The 18542-nt window shown below is 41.0% G+C and overlaps 1 protein-coding gene and 1 long non-coding RNA gene across 4 annotated transcripts in view; one reads left to right on the top strand and one right to left on the bottom strand.

The window, feature by feature from the left end:
• Positions 1-18542, bottom strand: part of MPPED2 (metallophosphoesterase domain containing 2) — a 121380-nt gene that overhangs the window by 3416 nt on the left and 99422 nt on the right. For all 3 annotated transcript variants that reach the window (XM_083441789.1, XM_083441791.1, XM_083441790.1), the window contains exons 5-6: positions 4805-4920; positions 2889-3002 (exon numbers count right to left, since the gene is read on the bottom strand). In XM_083441789.1, coding sequence (XP_083297915.1) covers positions 2889-3002; positions 4805-4920 — 230 coding nt within the window. The remainder of the gene's footprint in view (positions 1-2888; positions 3003-4804; positions 4921-18542) is intronic.
• Positions 1-18542, top strand: part of LOC310682362 — a 599763-nt gene that overhangs the window by 484455 nt on the left and 96766 nt on the right. The window lies entirely within an intron of this gene.

Genomic DNA, 18542 nt, shown 5'->3' with positions numbered 1-18542 from the left:
GGGGGGGGGGTTTCGCTCCCCACCCCCTTTTTCTAAGGCACTAAGCTACTAATAGCCTTTTAGCAGCTAATCCGCTAATCCCTTAAGCCTTTAATAGCCGCTAAACCACTAATAGCGCTAATCTGCTAATGGGGTTGCTTCGCAAGACGAAAAAACCGCTAGACGAAGAGACTCACAGAACGGATTCTTTTCGTCTTGCGAGGCACCACTGTATTGTGGGTGAGGGCAGAGTGGAATGAGACGTTTAAAAATTAAAATACTAAAAAAAATTAGGCTCAATCTTATTCTCTTTATTGCAATGAGTGGTTTCTTGATGGAGCAACTCATATTAATCAAATTTGTATAATCTAAGTGCTCTCGAACACTCATTAAATTTGCTGAATACTTACAGCATGTATTACCAACCAAGTTGCAGACTTAAAATGGTACAATCCTATGCCTCACAGTGGTGTTTCATAAGGCCCACAGTAAGAGGGCTTTGCCCAATACCACTGCCCAGTAACACTGGGAATTTGATTACTTTCAATTTGCAGTGCAACTAAAAAAGCTGCAGGCACTTTGCATGTTGCATTTAAGACTTTTTTGCCTTCTGGTATTCACATAGCACTGATATGCTCACATTAATATTTACTTTAAAATGGTCAATCATTTCCTAGATGTACAGGAGCACTGCATGGATATTGCTGTGGTTAAGGCTCTGCTAATGGTTTTTTTTTTTTCATTAAAAAGTTATTATTTACAGGACTATATAGTCTAGGCATAAAAACTAATCCAGGCATAAAAACTAATTTGCTTCAAACTCATGGGGGCAGGGGCGGGCGTATAGGCGAAAATAAACAATATCAAGCAAGTGAACCATCTTCTCTTCTACAAAGTTTTCAACTTTGTAAGCCTATAGTCAGAGAGAGCAGAGAAACCTGGGGAGTGAATTTAATACAAAGCATTTTAATGTGTAACTTTTAGCTCTACGGTCATAAAGACTTGCTTTCTTTCCCGCAGCACTTTTAGTATTTATCTCACTAGGATGCAACAGCTTCTTAGGTTCGTTAAATATTTAAAACAATGCATTTTAAGCAATCTCTCAGTACCTTGTGCTCGGTTAAGGAAGCTTTCTGCACTTAGAAATTTGCCTGATTTGAAATTAGCATGGGAGCTCAATGTTTTGAAAAGCTCAACTGAAATATCAACAAGCTATTTATTAAAAATCCCTTATGAAATTTAATCCAGAATATTCTTGTTAAAAACTCCTTTTTACTTGAGCTTTTATTTTTCCATCTGCTGTAGTATTTGGGTTATGCTGTTCACATCTTGAATGTTCTATAAGAAACATATGCAGAATGAAGCCACTTGCTGCATATAAAATAATTATAGATGGTCTCTTTTATTTGACTGGCTCTAAATTGTTTAAAGATGTCCTCCACATTGGCAGATCATACAGGATTCTTGGTGGGCAGACAAAAATGAAATAAAATGGATTTCACCCTTATCTGCTAAGCCTTAGGATGCATCAAAATAGTGTTTTGAGGGCCAGAGACTGCAAAAATATGAAGACAGTTTTATTTTGGGAGACATTTTACACTCTACCAGGAAGATTATACTTTTAGCATTGTGTTTCATCTGCTGTATTTTCTTTGAAAACATTGTTTTATAATGATTTCAAGTGTTGTAAGCCACCCTGAGTAAAGAATGCCTTGGCTGGATAGAAATGTTTATATTTAAAAATTACATAAAGATAAATGGAAGTCCAACAATCCCTTGTTCCTGTGACTTCCAAGTGGCTGAGCAAACAGAGATGGCACCAGGGACAGTGGAGCCACCACTCTGTGCTCTGCATCACCTTAGTGGTGACACTGGTACACACTCAGCTTTTCTAAAGTCAACTCCCCCTCTTCCAGTATTGCAGTAAGCAATGGTCCTGAAGTATCAGAGGTCGGGGTGTTAGGTTCAACCCAAAGTTTCCCCTTAAAAAAAGCATCCCAACAGGTTTGCTTTGGCAAAACTTGGTTGATACTGGAAAAGAATTTGTTCAGGTGCTGGTTGACAACAGTATTTGAGCTGAAAAAGAAATAACCCACCAGGTAAACACTCTTCACTGTTTAGGGATTAAACTTTAAAAACTTTTCAAAGACCCCTCCCTCTTTGTCACACTTAGTCCCATTTTAAGCAATACCCAATCCAGTGCTGGCCCAAGGCATTTTGCGACCTGAAGCAGAGCCCAATTGAACTCCTGCTAGGGCCAGCACTATAAGAAGGCTTGACACACCATTCTGTGCCAATTTCTGTCTTCGGCTCCCTCCTGCCACCCAAAGGCTGCTCTGCTGTGTGGTGGGGGCCCTGACTCAATCCCTCCTTTGCAGGGCTCCTAGCACAAGCTATGCATGCTTACCCAGAACTAAATCCACTAGGATTTACCCCCAGGTAAGCTTGTATAAGATCCCAGTGTAAATTAACAAAGAAATATGAAAAGACTATTCATTCCCCTTTTATGACTGCTGTTACTGATAGCAAACTTTCTTCTGGACTATAAGGACCGATATGTGGAGGCTAGATAAATGCATGTCCTTTTACTAGAGAGTTAGAGCACAGCGCTTTTGGGGTCCCTTTCCATTCCATGATTTCAATCACTGCCCACCATTTTGCCCCAGGTTTACTACGTTTCCCTCTCAAAAATATCATTTGTTGATATGATTATAATGGTTTGTATGGCCACCTGGGGAAAAAATCTCAAATATATAAAAGCCCTGACTGAGCACCAAACAATTTGCTTTATAATTGAGTCAATTTTATGTTTGTGGGTTGTCTGAAAATCTCCTTCTAATGTACAATAGCACACCATTTAACTCTGGTATTATTTTAGTAAACATCCTCATATCTAGCGTATTTCTTACCTTCATGGATTCCACCAAAGACATGGAGTTTGGGCCTTACTCGCCTTTGTACTGTGTTTAACAGTTCCACACAGCCAACTCTTTGAAGCTCCTTTGGAACCCAGTCTCGAAAACCTAAAAGCAAAATGTAATCAATGTTCTTAATTTTCTCTATTCAGGTAAGGTTTCATGCAGACTTTCAGGAAGCCATAACTCACTGAAGGTTTATTGCATTATCTGTAACCCTAACATCTCCATTAAAGCATACAATGGCTTTTAAGAAACTTTTCATTGTCACTTTGTCTCTTTTAGGTTCCAAGGGATTCTTTTTTCTTATTTGATGTCTGCCCCCTCCTTCCCAGTTAACATTTTTCTCCACATAATTTGATTTATTAAACTACAGGTATAGATTCTTCCACATAGCGTGAGGCTCTATGACATTTATTCCCGGCAGCGGTGCATCTTCCTGCTCTCCCCCCTGCTCTTTCCATAATGGTCTTTGCCAAAATGGTCAGGTGATGACTGCTTGTCAGACACTGCAATCCTGCACACAGTTACACAGAAGTAAGCCCCACTAAGTTCAGTGGGACTTATTCACAGGTGAATTTGTATAAGATTGCAGCTGTAGCTACTTTCTGCATGCGCTGGTCAGTATCAACTTTAGTACCTTATCTATGCCAACTAGGGACGCGGGTGGCGCTGTGGGTAAAACCTCAGCGCCTAGGACTTGCCGATCGTATGGTCGGTGTTTCGAATCCCCGCGGCGGGGTGAGCTCCCGTCTTTCGGTCCCAGCTCCTGCCCACCTAGCAGTTTGAAAGCACCCTTAAGTGCAAGTAGATAAATAGGTACCGCTTTATAGCGGGAAGGTAAACGGCGTTTCCGTATGCTGTGCTGGTGCTGGCTCACCAGAGCAGCTTCGTCACGCTGGCCACGTGACCCGGAAGTGTCTTTGGACAGCGCTGGCCCCTGGCCCCTTAAGCGAGATGGGCGCGTAACCCCAGAGTCGGTCACGACTGGCCCGTACGGGCAGGGGTACCTTTACCTTTACTATGCCAACTATTTGAAATACAAACAGCATAGCGTAAATTTCACAGTATCCCTATGAAAACGAACGTGATCCTGCTCTGTTCTACTCAAGAGTCAGCACATGAAAATGTAACTGTGTGCATAAAGCATTCCCCAAAACTGAAGAGAAAAGGGTAGTTCCTCCTTGTGCAGAGTCCCATGTATATCTTTATTTTGAATATATGGATTGGAAAATGTGCCCTTCAGTGATAATACTTTGCAAATGGGATTTTCTGCTGAAGAGAACTGGGCAGTCCCAAGACAATAACCTTCCATGACTTCGAGAAGAATGAGGTCTGCCAATACCCATTTATTCCTGAGACCTGGCCATGAAGAAGGCAATGCAGGGCAAGACGGAAAAGACTCTCAGCAAGTTAGTATTAATTGACTGCTTTAAAAGAAAAAGCCACTAAGTTCTACAGATAATGCAGAAAATCCATAAAGTCTGACATCAATTATTACAAAAGTCTGCGGTCTGAAATAATGCATTCATAAAGATCAGAAGAGTGGAAAGATCCAAGAGGGGCAAGAGCTATATCAAATATGAATGGAGGTTGCACATTCCTCCTTGGTGTTGCTTAATCAACTTGAAAGGTGTTACACCAGGGACAAATTTGGCTAATGCTATTTCAGCACCACAGGACATTCGTTCAGCTGGTTCATTTCTTATGAACATAGGAAGCTGCCTTAATATCAAGACAACTGGAAAGTATTTAGTGAGTCCAGTTGAAGGCATAGTTCTACACCGCAGAACAGAAAGGTGACCAGCTTCTCCCCCCTCTCTTTAATGCCCCTTAATGACTTGGCTAAACGGCTCACTGATGAAACTCTTAGCTCAAGATAGCTGTTTGTTGGCTTTTGTGTCACTTACCAAGAGGAGGTCCATGAGTCATTAATATATCAATACCTTCGGGGATAAGGTTCCACTTGTCCAACAGTGATTGACCTCTGGGTAGGTTAAAGCCCCATCCATTAAACCATGGTGTCCTTTGAAGGAAAGAAGATATATTGTGTCAATGTGGAAGAGTAATGTTTTTTGTTTTTTAATTGTGCACAGAGCAAATTATTTGTAGATAGTGCTTCTTCACGATTACCTACAGGCAAAAGGGCTGAGAAACAGACCTGTATTTCAATATAACAGTGTTTAAGTCCATTGTCACAGTGAACCCACCCAACTGGCCACAGTCTCCAAGAGAGAAAAAATGGAATGCTAAAACATCTTTTTCTCACATAGGTTTGAGACAGAAAAGCTATAATTTGCAACATTAATTATACAAATGATGATTGCAGGATTGATTCTTCGGAATAATTACTTCCTTGTAGGGCACCGGTGGCTGCCAAAGGTTATTCTTCAAAAAGTGACGTTTCACTAAGCAAAAATAATGTTCTGAATTGCCTTCTCTTAAGGCAATAGAAGGTTTCACAATTGAATTTACATTCAAGATTTGAGTTTTGCCATGGTGTAGCCGTGACCTAACACTGGAACATGTGACACAATCAATAAAACAAAACAAACAAACGAAAACAGAATCCCCACATGCAACTATGGCTCAGAGAAACTCTAGTGAGTGACACTTCTGAGTGACAGGAGAGAGGATTTTAAGTCACTGCGAGAACCCATTGAGAATAACTAAAAGAAAAAACTTTCCCCTTTGTCCACCCCATTTATAGTATGCTTGTTAACTTTCCCCTACAATTGGCAGTTGTGCCCCTTGTACTTCTATCAGTTAGCAACTACCATGGTATCGTCATTGAGCTGCTTTTTAGTTCTCCAGTCTATTTTGCTCCACATATGCAAGTTCTAGCTTGCTAAACAGCATACATAGCCTCACTATTCACCTAATGATGACCACCCCACATGCTACCATAATTAGCTACAGTGGCTTCAAACAGTGGCACTCAACACTAAATCTAGACATTGAAGACTGCCATCTGGGCCACCAGTTACAATCATAAATTATTTCCTCTTCTGCCAAACTCTCCTCTCCACTACCACCTTCTTAAGCACCTTGCCCCAAAAGGGAGTGTTTCCCACAGGGTGTTCATGGAAGATAATCTTACTCGGCTATGAGTGATCGCCAAAGTAGTAGTAGTAGTTTAACTGGCAGTTTTACAGTTGTTTAACAGGTCCAGGGAGGGTCTTTTTTAAAGAAGGGGATGTAGCACTACCTTCTTCAAGACCACCTCCATCCCTACTGATCCTGTCAGATGTTAACATCAACAGAGTGGGCCCTACTGGTTCAACTACTCTCATAAACTTGGGGGTGGACAGCCTGGAAGAGGGCATTTTTGTGGCAGCCCCTAAGTTATGGCATTCCATGCCCACAGGGGTGCATCTGATTTTTGGCAAGTTTTAATTGTTGTAAGCTGCCCTGGATCCCTAGAACTAAGGGCAAGTACTTAATAATAATATAGATGTTTGCTAAAAAGCAGAGTAAAATCAGCAGCAACAACATCACCAAGAATTAGCCCATCCTCAGGGACAAATTTCAGTTTCGAAACCCTATGCATATTCACCTATTTATATGGCTGTAGGAACCTGTTTTTATGTAATGTATATTCCTATTTTTTAAAACAACAACAAAGCAAACCACAAATGTAGCATATACAGACCTCTGGGTGAAACAGTCTTTTCCCCTTAATACAATAAATGAATAGCTTGGGAACAAAATTTTCAAAAAATATTCTTTTCATAGCCTACATGTACCTCGAATCCATCTCAAAAGGAAACACTCTCAAGTAATAGCAGTAATGAAAGCCTTTTTTATTTCTGCCGGCACTCAAAGTAAAATGCACAAACACCCATGATTACTAGGGAGGAAGATCATTCCATTTGCAGTACAAAAATTATAGGACAGGGCATTAAATATGCATTCACAGAATTGTTCAATTACAGGACTGCCCTGTAAATATGGCCTGCGAGTATCTATTTCAGTTTTACATTTGGGTTGTAATAATAGAGAATGTCCTGAACTGAACGAACTGAAAAGAGAACAGGTGACCTTTTTGCAAAATAAAGAAGAGCCTTTCAATAAAACATAAGAGTGCACAAATATTTGCATGCATCTGTGCCCTTTCTCCATTTAATGAAGTGAGTGGAAAGGAGCATGTTTGTAACACGGAAAACTATTGCCAAGGCTGAACCTGTAAACACAAAACCATAGAAATCAGAAAATGCATTAAACAGAAACCTTTATTTTTTAAAAATAACATTTCTTTCTGTAGATACCCAGGAGCCACTTACAATGTTTAAGTTAAGCAACAGCGGCCCACGCTCTTGTTGCTATTTGGTTCTTTAAGAATTTATAAGGATACAGAGACGGGCACCTAATCAGCATTTTGGTATAGCAACCTATGAAGAGTAAAATAAAACTACTTTTTCAATATATTTAGGGTAACAGTCGTTAGGGTATTCAGGAGTCATAGCTTAGTAACATACCTCTTGTATTGCATGCATGAAGTCCTTTGTATCCACGGTTTTTAAAATTTGGACCTAAGGCTTTCCACCTCTAGCTTTTGATCCAGATGAGCCAACAGATAACAGGCTAAGATCATCTACCTCGTTCCACAAAACCAATGACAAGCTTTTCATTCATTCACCAATCACACTTGTTTCCCACCTGTCCTCCAGAGAGCTAAAAGCAGCACACACTGGGGTTCATACCTTACTCACACAACAATCCTGTACAGTAGTCTGGCTAAGATTTGAGGCCAAACTACTTTTTATGTTTACACCGAGTACCATGATGGAAGAAAGATCTATCTATCTAAATGTAGGGATCAAACAAACAAACAAAACATGTAACATGCAGCCACATCTCTTATTTTTCTTTAGTTGACAATAGCTACCACCCCCCCAGTTGTTATAGGGATGTCGTAGCCTAGAAAATCCACCCCCATGGCTATGAGGTCCACTGGTGTCGATGATAAACTAAGCTTAAACTAAGCTTCCTAGATGTGCAACCGGGCTGACATTTTTGTGAGGTCATGGCTCGGATCCTGTGATTCCAACAACATTTTCCCCACAAGTGCAACTAAAGAAAAACAAAAGCAGTAGCTACACACTATTAAATTAAGTGTAATACCGTATTTTTCGCACCATAGGGTGCACCTGACCATAGGGCGCACCTAGTTTTTAGAGGAGGAAAACACACACAAAAATATTCTGAATCAAATGTTGCACTAAACTATTTAAAGCAGCAAAGCGGGCGGCTCCTGTCCGCTTTGCTGCTTTAAATCGAGCCTCAGAGGAGGGTAGGAAGGGGAAACATGGCTTATCTAAGTCCAGTTAATAATGCTGAGCCTGACTTATGGCCATCGAGACTAGCCTGGCCGTCTCAGTGGAAATCTGGGGAGGCTGAGGTGGACTTTCCAGTGGTCAAAGTGTGGTTGTGTCTTCCTGCCTGGCATCTATTTCCTGCCCTCTTTCCCCCCTGCACCCCCACACCCTGCTTCAAGGGAAGGAAGCAGAGCCATGGATCCTCTGCTCGCAACTGCAGTGGATTCCCTCCACTTTGAAGCAGGAAAGTGGGAGAGCAGCTGCTTACACGAGTGTAAGCTGCTCCCCTCCCACTTTGCTGCTTCAAAGGGAGCCCAGGAGGAGGGAATCCTCTGCAGCCGCAAGCAGAGGATCCATGGTCCCCTTCCTTCCCTCCTCAGTGATTGCTTTGAAGCAGGAAAGTGGGAGAGGAGCTGCTTACACAAGTGTAAGCTGCTCCCCTCCCACTTTGCTGCTTCAAAGGGAGCCGGGGAGGAGGGAATCCATTGGAAGCATCCTGGTCTCCCCACCACAGGAGTGTAGAACAGGGAAAACCCATTCTTCAGTGCTGAATTGGAGCAAAGGTAAATGGGGTTTTCCACAGATTCACATTTGCTTCAATTTAGTGCTAAAGAATGGGGTTTCCCTGAGAAAGTGATGGGACAAGTGGAAAACCACTTGGACGTGTGCTTTCTAGGCATGGGAGAAGCCCAGATAATTTGGATCCATTAAACTAAAAATATTATATAGCTACTGAATTCAATGGGAACTAAATCCTTTTAAATCCAAGACTTTCAACTTAAGCAGGTGATATATTGGGCTGCTTGTTAGTAGTGACTAGAATCTGTCACGCAAGGTTCATTCCCCCTCATATCCTCTCATAAGGGTCATGTGTTGCAGATGTTTTGTTTGCTTGTTTGTTTCCTTTGGTGCAAAGGGATTTTCAGGCTGTTAAGAATTTATATTAGCAAAAGAAAGGTCAAAGAAGGGCACTTTGTACTTGGAACAGAAGGGAACAATGCTCAAGATGGTTTTTCATTTTCACAGAAGTGTGTATGAACTCTTGAACTGGCTACTGAAACAGCTCCTGCCTCTCTCTCTTTCATGCAGCCAATTTACCACTGGAAAGCATTTGTTCCATTGTATTCAAGAATCAACAGTATCCCAAGGTTTAAGGAGGGTTTTTAATTTATATATGGGGAGGAATTCAACATCACACTAAGGCGATTGTTCTGCCAGGTCAAGCATTTCAGCATTAGAAGACAGCATCTTCAGTGTAAGGAGAATCTGCTGGATCAGGCCAATTCCTCATCTAGTCCAACATCGTGTTCTCATAGTGGCCAACCAGATACCTACAGGAAACCCACAAGCAAGAGCTGTGGGCAAGAGGACCCCCAAGGTTGTTTCCAGCAACTAGTATTCAGAAGCACTTCCCCCTTCAACTGTGGAGGTAAAGCATAGCCATCTCTAACTTTGGTAACTTCTACCAACTTTAAGAGGATTGGACAAATTGATGGAGGATAATTTGTCCAATCCTTTTAAAGTTGGTGGCCATCAGTGTCTCCTGTGGGCATGAGTTTCTTAGCTTTACTATGTGCTGCATGAAGAAGTACTTTTCTTATATATGTCCTGAATCTTCCAACATTCAGCTTCATTCCATGAATTCTAGTGTTATGAGAGAGGGAGAAACACTTTTCTCTATCCACTCTTCCCTTGCCACACAACATTTTTATAAACTTCTTGTTAGAATTCCTGCTCCATGATTGTAGACATGGGATTGTTGTCTATCACATGACGGTATATGTTTGACTCCACAGAGTGGGAAGTGACGGAGACAGGATGTTTGTGTTACTGTGTTCCGTGAAGTGGGACTATTGTCCTTTGTTCTTTTTCTCTTTGCTGTCTGATGCTAGAGAGAGGGAGCCATGTTGCAGAGGTCCGTGTGTGTTTATATGTAAATAAAGTAGATTAGCCAAAATGCTGAGTTGCTGAGGTCTGTCACACATGATGCGCAAACTCTGCGGATCCCTAAGTGTGCCTGTGTCAGTTGGCATCGGTCGCTGTGATGTTCGGGCTGAAGAAAGCTTATGAAGCTCCCGATCGACCAGGAGGGAGGGAACATGCCAGTCGGGCATGTGTCTCTGCCAGGGTCCTACTCGAGTGTAGGCTGAACTCCTGACACTTCTGTCATGTCGCTTCTTACCTCTCCTATTCTCTAAACTAAAAAAAGTCCAAACCCTGCAATGGTTCCTCATAGGTGAGTCACTCCACACGTTTGAATATTTTGATTGCCCTTATCTGAACCTTTTATACCATTGCAATATTCTTTTTGAGATGAGGCAACCTGAATGATTCTCCCCTCCCCCTACATGCAGTTCTTGGGGGTGCTCTCAACCCCGTTCCCCAAGCAAATTCTAGGGGGCATGAGGGATGTGTGGTGAGAGGGGGAAAGCCCCATTGATTGAGTGGAAGTCATTATGTAGGGCTTCTGCTGACAGGACTCATTAGTCCACCGGCACCTGAGTATCATATGAAACTGACTGATATACTCAGATAAGTTCAGATAAACAACAGATGGAACATGATTAATTTTGTGCTCCAGAGGCAGTACCCTTGCAAGACTGTAGATTCCTCTAAAGCACTTACAAAACCACGGCAAAACTGACACTAAGAAAAGCTTCTCATATGGCAAAGATGTAAGGGAAGCAGAAAGCACAAATGACTTGAGCTTCCCATTTACGCTATTATTTTCCAAAACAGAATTGCTGCCTCTGGTTGGAAGATGTGCAAGCTTGCATTTCTACATTTTGTTCCTGTGCAAACATTTCAACAGCTGTCTTTTCACACTATAATTTCTTAACACACCTGATCACTACTTGAAATTCCCACAAAACACTGGAGAAAGGAGGTCTGTAATTCAGTATTGTAAAATATAAAGTATCTGCAAAAAAAAATCCAAATTCTGCTATTTGGTTATAGTACACAATTAGGCAAGTGTATGCAAAATACCCAACCTTTCCACCTTCAGCCAACAAACAATATTTCTTAAGAGGTGTTGAAGAAAATGAAACCTTTTCAAGTTTGGTCTTAAGGTAAACTCTATATAATGATTTTAACTTTCAGTTACTAGTCGGGAAACAACAAACCCTTCAGCCCTTCTGAGGTATTCCAGACCCTAATTACACTGCAAACTAGTTAATGAGCTATGGGGTGTATTTGAATAATGCAAAATCACAAAAATAATCTGTCTTGACTAGGGCAAATGTCAGCTCACTTAAGAGTAAACACAAAGATGCAGTGTGATTACGTTTTATGTGCTGACAGATTTGAACTTCCACAGATCTTTTTATAACGCCCTCTCATGTGACACAGTACAAACGCACTCACATTATGTTATCTCTTTCAAAACAATGGAAGGCTTCCACAAAATAACTTCCGAAAAGCACTTCTTCCGTTTTGAGAAAGGAGACCACCCAGTCAAAACGCAGCAGAGAAGTGAAAGGGGGAAAAGGAATGGCGAGTTGCAGGCAACTGTGGCTTAATAGCAGGGTCCAAGGCAAAGGCACGCCTGTGATGCTGCTGTGAGAGGCACATGAAGCCCTCTCCTTGCATAACTTTCAGTAATTTGTACATGATGCAGGAGTAAACCTGTGTGACAATAGGAAGCATACTGACAATAAAATTAATATATATGCTGAGTAAATGTTGTTACGGGAAGGTAAATGTAGCTTTCCACAATCTATTTGAAGGAGTCAATTGGTGTTCCAGTCTAGATTATCCACATCTGTGGATTCCACATCTAGATTATCCAAAAGTGTTATGATGTTGTGTCTTATCAAATGTCCTGGGGGTTCTTTTTATTGTTAAAAAAAATCTTATTTATTTATTCATACCCCGGCTTTTTCCCTGATGGGACTTAAGGCAGCATAGAGAGAAAAACTAATCACTAAAAACACAGACAAAACCATCATTTAAAAAGAATTGAGCATTGATAAAATTAAAACAATTAGAAGCAGATATCTGTGTGTACCTGGATGATGAATCATGTGCGTATGGTACCTAGTTCCTGAGCCCTGCTGCACATACTAATCAGCCAATGAGTGTTTAGAAATGTTTTTCTACCCCTCTGACAGTGCACCCCTATGTTTGGGTGGGTACTGAAACCCAACAATAGCTGTTGTGCCCCCTGCCCCACTTCGTCTGCTTCTTCTGCCCCTCTGCTGTTCACTGGCATTTTCAAAACCGTTGCAGCATTTTCAAAGAAGAGGGATCAGTGAGCTACAACAGTATGTGTGAGCCCAGCTAGAATATTAGACCTATCTGCACTGGTCTCGTGAATCAAATTGCATTGCCCATTTGAGGAGACCTGTGGTTGCTTGAGTTAAAGGTAGCATAAATTGCATTAACTCACATTTACTGCTGCTATTCTAATGATAACCAGAGAAAAGATTGAACGTGCCACTTCCTACTTGCTGTATTTACAGTTGTAAGTATTCAGCTATAATTATTCTCTATCTGCAAAACTGTTCTACCAATTTTGGTAGCAAAAATTGTCAGCAAGATCTTTAATCTTCTGCTGTAAAAGTGGGTGGGAGGAAAAAGGCCTAGGGGGTGGAGGAGAGAAGCTTTTTACAAAAATGACTTCAAAACAGTATGAAAAATAAGTGCCTTGGGGCAACTCTATTAATGATTAAAATAAATGTACAATTTAAAATTTAAATGTAACTGTCAAAGTATTTTGTTTTAATTATGTCTGTTAGGAATGTGCTTCCCTCTCACTCCAAACTCTAAAAATAGCTACAGCCTTTTGCAAAAGGCTCTAAAGATTCATCTCTGGAATAAGCTGATTGCAGTCAATGAAATGGCAACAAAGATGCTATTGTCTCAGTGGTTGGATTTTGATAATTGGAAACTATGGTTTCCCACTATGAGAATCCGCTGCAAGCTTTGGGCTTGTGTGGTCCCCCTTCCTTCCCCTTTCACAATCCAGAAGAAGATAGCAAAAGCTTCCACTTTCTATTTTAAACAAACCACAGTTCCTAGTGGCACCCAGACTTGGTAATGTTGGAAAGTTATAGTCCCAATTTGTACAAATCAATACTGACTTTTAAAACCATGATATGCACAAATGCCATGCACTCATACACATCTTCCACTTTGTTCCTCCTTTTATTTATTTGGGGAAACAGACCAGAAAATCACAGATAGCCACTATTGGGGGAAAACCCTGCTATGGTTAATGGCTTCCAAACAGCCCAAATCCACAAGCCGAAGTTCATTTCCAAATTCTAGCTTGATTGAAAGTTTATACACACTTTACAGCGCTATTAGAACCCAACATTTCTATCTTACAATTTCAAAGTTTATGGACAACTGAATCGGAATTTATATTTTACAGAACCTGACTTATGGGCCATTTTATTTGCATGTGGGTACAGTATGAAGTCCAGAGGCTCACATTTTTGTGGATGTATCCTTTCTAAGATAAAGTACAATACACACAACACAAACACAACATGTGCGCTAGCATTTACAGCTCGCTCTCTATATGTATGCAGTGTGTGTGTGTGTGTGTGTGTGTGTGTGTGGAGCAATGCTTCTCCATCAGCATAGCAGCAAAGAAGTAATTAACAGAAGGGGCTGGGCAATGAAGATGTTTAAGATGAAAAACAAACAACTGGGAAGAACAGTTCTGGGCTGCAAAAACACTGAGTTAAGGGGAGGCTTTGTATGGTAATTAGAAAAAAAATCAGTGTAAATGTGGGTCATTCATTTCTTTTGGTTTCAATATTGTTAAATAAAGAGGTCAGCTCACATGAGAATAGGTTTATACAAAATCTAATTTTAAGCCCACCTCTCTTTGTTCTGTTGCCTGAACCTTAGTTTCTAGAAGAGAAAAGCACATACTTGACAGAAACTAGTATGAGACCGCTGTTAAAACAGAGCTTGAACTTAAACATAAACTTTACTGATTAAGAATCACTTATTAAGGGGTTTTTTGGGAAGGGGAAGATTCCATGACTTTAATATTCAACAGTTTAATATACACCTGCACTTTCATTGGTGGTTAAACACATACAGAGAGAGAAAATCGAATGACACATCAAATATAGAAAATTGAATTTCTGATTTTTATGTAATAGCATCCAGAGAGAAAAGCTGTGATTAAATAATACTGTTTGGTATTTATTTCTTGATTTTCTACAATATTTATAATCAAAACAGCTCTCAAAAGAAATAATTATAGTAAGTAAGCAATTTAAGTACTTACTTAAATAAGTATAGAAATAAGCATGTTAAAACACAGTACAAGATTTTTGAAACTAGAACAAAGCAGCATAAAATGATCTGGAATGATTTTCCTTTCTCAGATTGTTAAAGGGCAGAAAAATCCAAAACCCTAGGACTGGGCTGGCAAGGCCAAAAGGTGAGAGAAGGCTTTTTACTCCCTCCACCTTTTTAAAAAAAAAACCCACCACACATAGTTTGTTCCAATGAGAGAGAGAAATAACTATTTGAGGTCCAGGGTTGGCATAGTTCCCTCTCCCATTGGTGTGTGCAGAGAATGAGGGGCATTTGTATTTAGATACCACGTTCTTACAAAACATCAGGGCAATTTACAGCAGCAGCAACAATAAAATACAAAATGCTCATTAAATACAAAACACTGGCTCTTCAAAAAAATGCCTGCCCTTAAGATCCAAAGCCTCTTGAGATCTACCCTAGAATCTGTTTGCGTTTCTTACAACCCTACCAAGCACTGCTATGATAGCAAAGCTTTCCAATGTTGGTCTAGTGAGGACCTCTGCAAGAGAGGACCTTTCCCTCTCCACAGTGGACCTCTGCCTCTGTCTGCAGAAGTGGAGATCTGCAGTACCCTATGCCCCCCCCCCCGAGACCACAGAATGGCACCCACCTTCTTTTTTCCCTTCTTCACCTCTAATTAACCATTTGTTAATCAAGTTATATTAAAAAAATCCATTTGTAGTTTGTCAACATTAAAATGCTGTGTGTTTATAATTGCTGTAACTATACCTGCATGCTTTTAAATAATAAATACAGTCATACCTCGGAAGTTGAATAGAATCCATTCTGGAAGTCCATTCGACTTCGAAAGTGTGGCTTCTGATTGGCTGCAGGTAGCTCCTGCAGCCAATAGGAAGCCATGGAAGCTGTGTCAGATGTTCAACTTCCGAAAGAACATTTGAAAACTGGAACACTCACTTCCGGTTTTTGATTGTTTGGGAGCCGAAATGCTGGACTCCCAAGGCGTTTGGGAGTCAAGGTACGACTGTAAATCAAATTCAAAAAATAGCATTAAAATCAGAAGCAGCTATAATTACTTACGGTACTATACTGGTTCCCCACACCCCACTTTTATTCTGCCAAATATCACTATATAGAACTAAGCATGTTCTGCTTAGTGCTAATAGGTAGTGTTGACTTACATGGCAAATGATTACCAAACTTAATCGATATACAAGCTGTCCACAGTACTGTATTTCACCGCACAATTGCCACATTTTTAATGCCGATTTTTCTTTCCCAAAAAGGGGTGTGTGAACATTATGCAGTATGCTATGGTAAGGTGGCTGGAAGCAAGCTTCACCAATTACCCTTATTTCAATCCTTGTATGGCATAAAATTTACACATTTGTGTCTTAAAATGGTTACATGGGCTAAAAAATGAAGGTCTGTGGGCTTTCCATAACAAAATTGAGACTGTAATTTTTTACATACATCATCTCTTGAGCTACCAACTCTACCTTTCTGTTATAGAGTGACATTTAACTACAGGGATATTTTAAAACAGTGCCTATAGACGACTGCATGCCCACAGAGTTGCATGCTATATTTTTCCAATTTTTAAAAAATGGAAGCCAAAAGGCCATTTTATCTGGTAATGTAAAAAGGAAATACATTTGTATTGTGAGCTCATGACAGTACAAGCAAAGAATATTTTTTTATGAAAGAGAACAGTCATGCTGGATATTTGTTTTTCTTTAATAGCTATGTTTTGTTTCTAAGTTCTTGAACCATGTTGTAAAGCTTTGTAGTTCAAAACTCGACAGCTGTGGAGTATAGATTTTATACTCCAGGTTCCCAGCCCCAGACAGTCTGATCTGATAAAACTCTAGAAACTTACAGTAGCCCATTATATGGACAAACTATTCATTTTATATTCACCTCCTTGTCATGTCAGTGCAGAGGTCATCTAAAGAGAGGAGCTAATTAATCAAGCTGTCAGAGCCAATGAGGAGGAGCATGTTAATAGGACTTTTATTTCACCCAGGAAAGCAGCAGTGTGACAGGAACCAGGAAATATAGCCTTGGTGTTGCTGTTTATTAGCAATGCTGAAATCAGTAGTAATAGGAGCCAAGCAGCTTATGCTTGACAAAGTGCTGGGTGTCAGGAGCCGGCAGCAACTTGAAATTAGACTGACAAGAAGCAAGATTCTTATAATATAGATAGCTGATAAATAGAAGTCAAGGTCTAAATATGCATCCAGATCAAAAGCATATTGCAAGCCACAGCTGCTATAAAGGGAAGAAGAGAAAAATAAAACAAGGCAACTAAATTTCCCTTCCCAAACACACCTCCAATTTTTCTTCTTCTAGGTTGCAATCATTTATTTATTTTTTTAAATCATCCTTTCCAGGGTTGGAGATCTGGAGCTCAGTTGTGCGGATCCTGACTTCCTGGGTGTATGTGGGCCACCTTTGTGGAGCACAAAGTTTGGGAATAAAGCACAGGGCATTGCCGCACCTCATAGTACTGGCTGAAGGGGCTAAAGCAGGCTGTGTGGCAGAGAGATACGAAGCAGCTAGAATACATATTCAAAGGTGGGGGAAAGCAAGACACACAGAGAGAGAAATGGAGGGGAGCAGAGAGAGAGAGAGAGAGAGAGAGATCTGGGACTGAGTTATATCTACCTGCCTTGCCCCACATCTCAGGTCCAGAAGCTTTCAATAGGAAGCTGCTTCTGGAAACTACTGCAGGAGAAAAGAGACATTCTGACTGCCATCAAACAGATGGCAAAAGTGTCACCCCATTTAGTCATGAATGCCCCTGTGTGGCGGTGGCAGGGTTGGCAACATCATCCCAAGTGACAGAATGGAGAAGGCACTTAACCTGTGTGGGAAACAGGTTGCTAAAATTGTTGGGCAAAGTGGCACATAGCCCTCCCAAGATTATGAGCCACAGACCAGTCTTTCTCCTGACACCCAGGACTGCCATTACTACATTTTCCACCGAAAGCCTTCCTATATGTTTCTGCCCAACCCCTTTGCTTTGCCAGCAGGTCCCATGCCTGTCTTCAGCATCTTTTTCCCGCAGAAATGGCTTCAGTAGGGCAGTGGATTATTTTGCTTATACCCTTCTCCTTTTTTATCTGCAGGAGTCAAGGGGGGGGGAGAGAAGCTAGGGTTTATAACCAGGTGGGGTAGGGGGCAGGACACTGGTAAGGTCATTCCCCCCCCCCAGTCAATCAAACCACCCTAAGCCATTCAGAAAAATTCATTATTCCTGTGTTGTCATCTACAGAGTGTGCCAGGGACAGAGAAAAGGAAATTGATGCCTCCTCACATTTCTAGTTGTGAGCTTGCCTTGGTGGCATGTAAGCTAAGTCTAACCTAATATAGAGGCACAGGTGGCACTGTGGTCTTAACCACAGAGCCTAAGGCTTGCCGATCAAAAGGTCGTCGGTTCAAATCCCCGCGACGGGGTGAGTTCCCGTTGCTCGGTCCCTGCTCCTGCCAACCTAGCAGTTCAAAAGCACGTCAATGTGCAAGTAGATAAATAGGTACCGCTCCGGCGGGAAGGTAAACGGCATTTCCGTGCGCTGCTCTGGTTCACCAGAAGCGGCTTAGTCATGCTGGCCACATGACCTGGAAGCTGCATGCCGGCTCACTTGGCAAATAAAGCAAGATGAGCGCCACAACCCCAGAGTCGTCCGCGACTGGACCTAACGGTCAGGGGTCCCTTTACCTAATCTAATATAACAAAGTGTGATGGTGGGTTCTATTCACTTGACTTACAAAAGCGAATCTGAGGACAGCCAGTGATTTCAAAAGTATACCTAGAACTTTTATAGCAATCCTGAACCAAAGCTTGTAATTTATCTGCAGTTATTTTGTAACTATTTTTGTCTCTGTACCTCTAATGTTCTGGATGGTAAACAGAACAAATTATTTTTGCTATTAAATGTACAGCTATGATTGCAATGAAGTTAGATGAACGGACGATATATCTAAAACAGCATATTTATCATGCCCTTGTGACTGTGCATTTTATACTTCAAGCCACAGTAGTTTTTTTTAATTATCACTTTCTAGAGCCTTTTAAAGTTAT

Source organism: Podarcis tiliguerta (assembly GCF_965153285.1).
Source record: "Podarcis tiliguerta genome assembly, chromosome: 1".
Taxonomy (NCBI): Eukaryota; Metazoa; Chordata; class Lepidosauria; order Squamata; family Lacertidae; genus Podarcis; species Podarcis tiliguerta.
The sequence above is the reverse complement of the archived record's forward strand: the minus strand, read 5'-3'. Positions and strand labels throughout refer to the sequence as shown.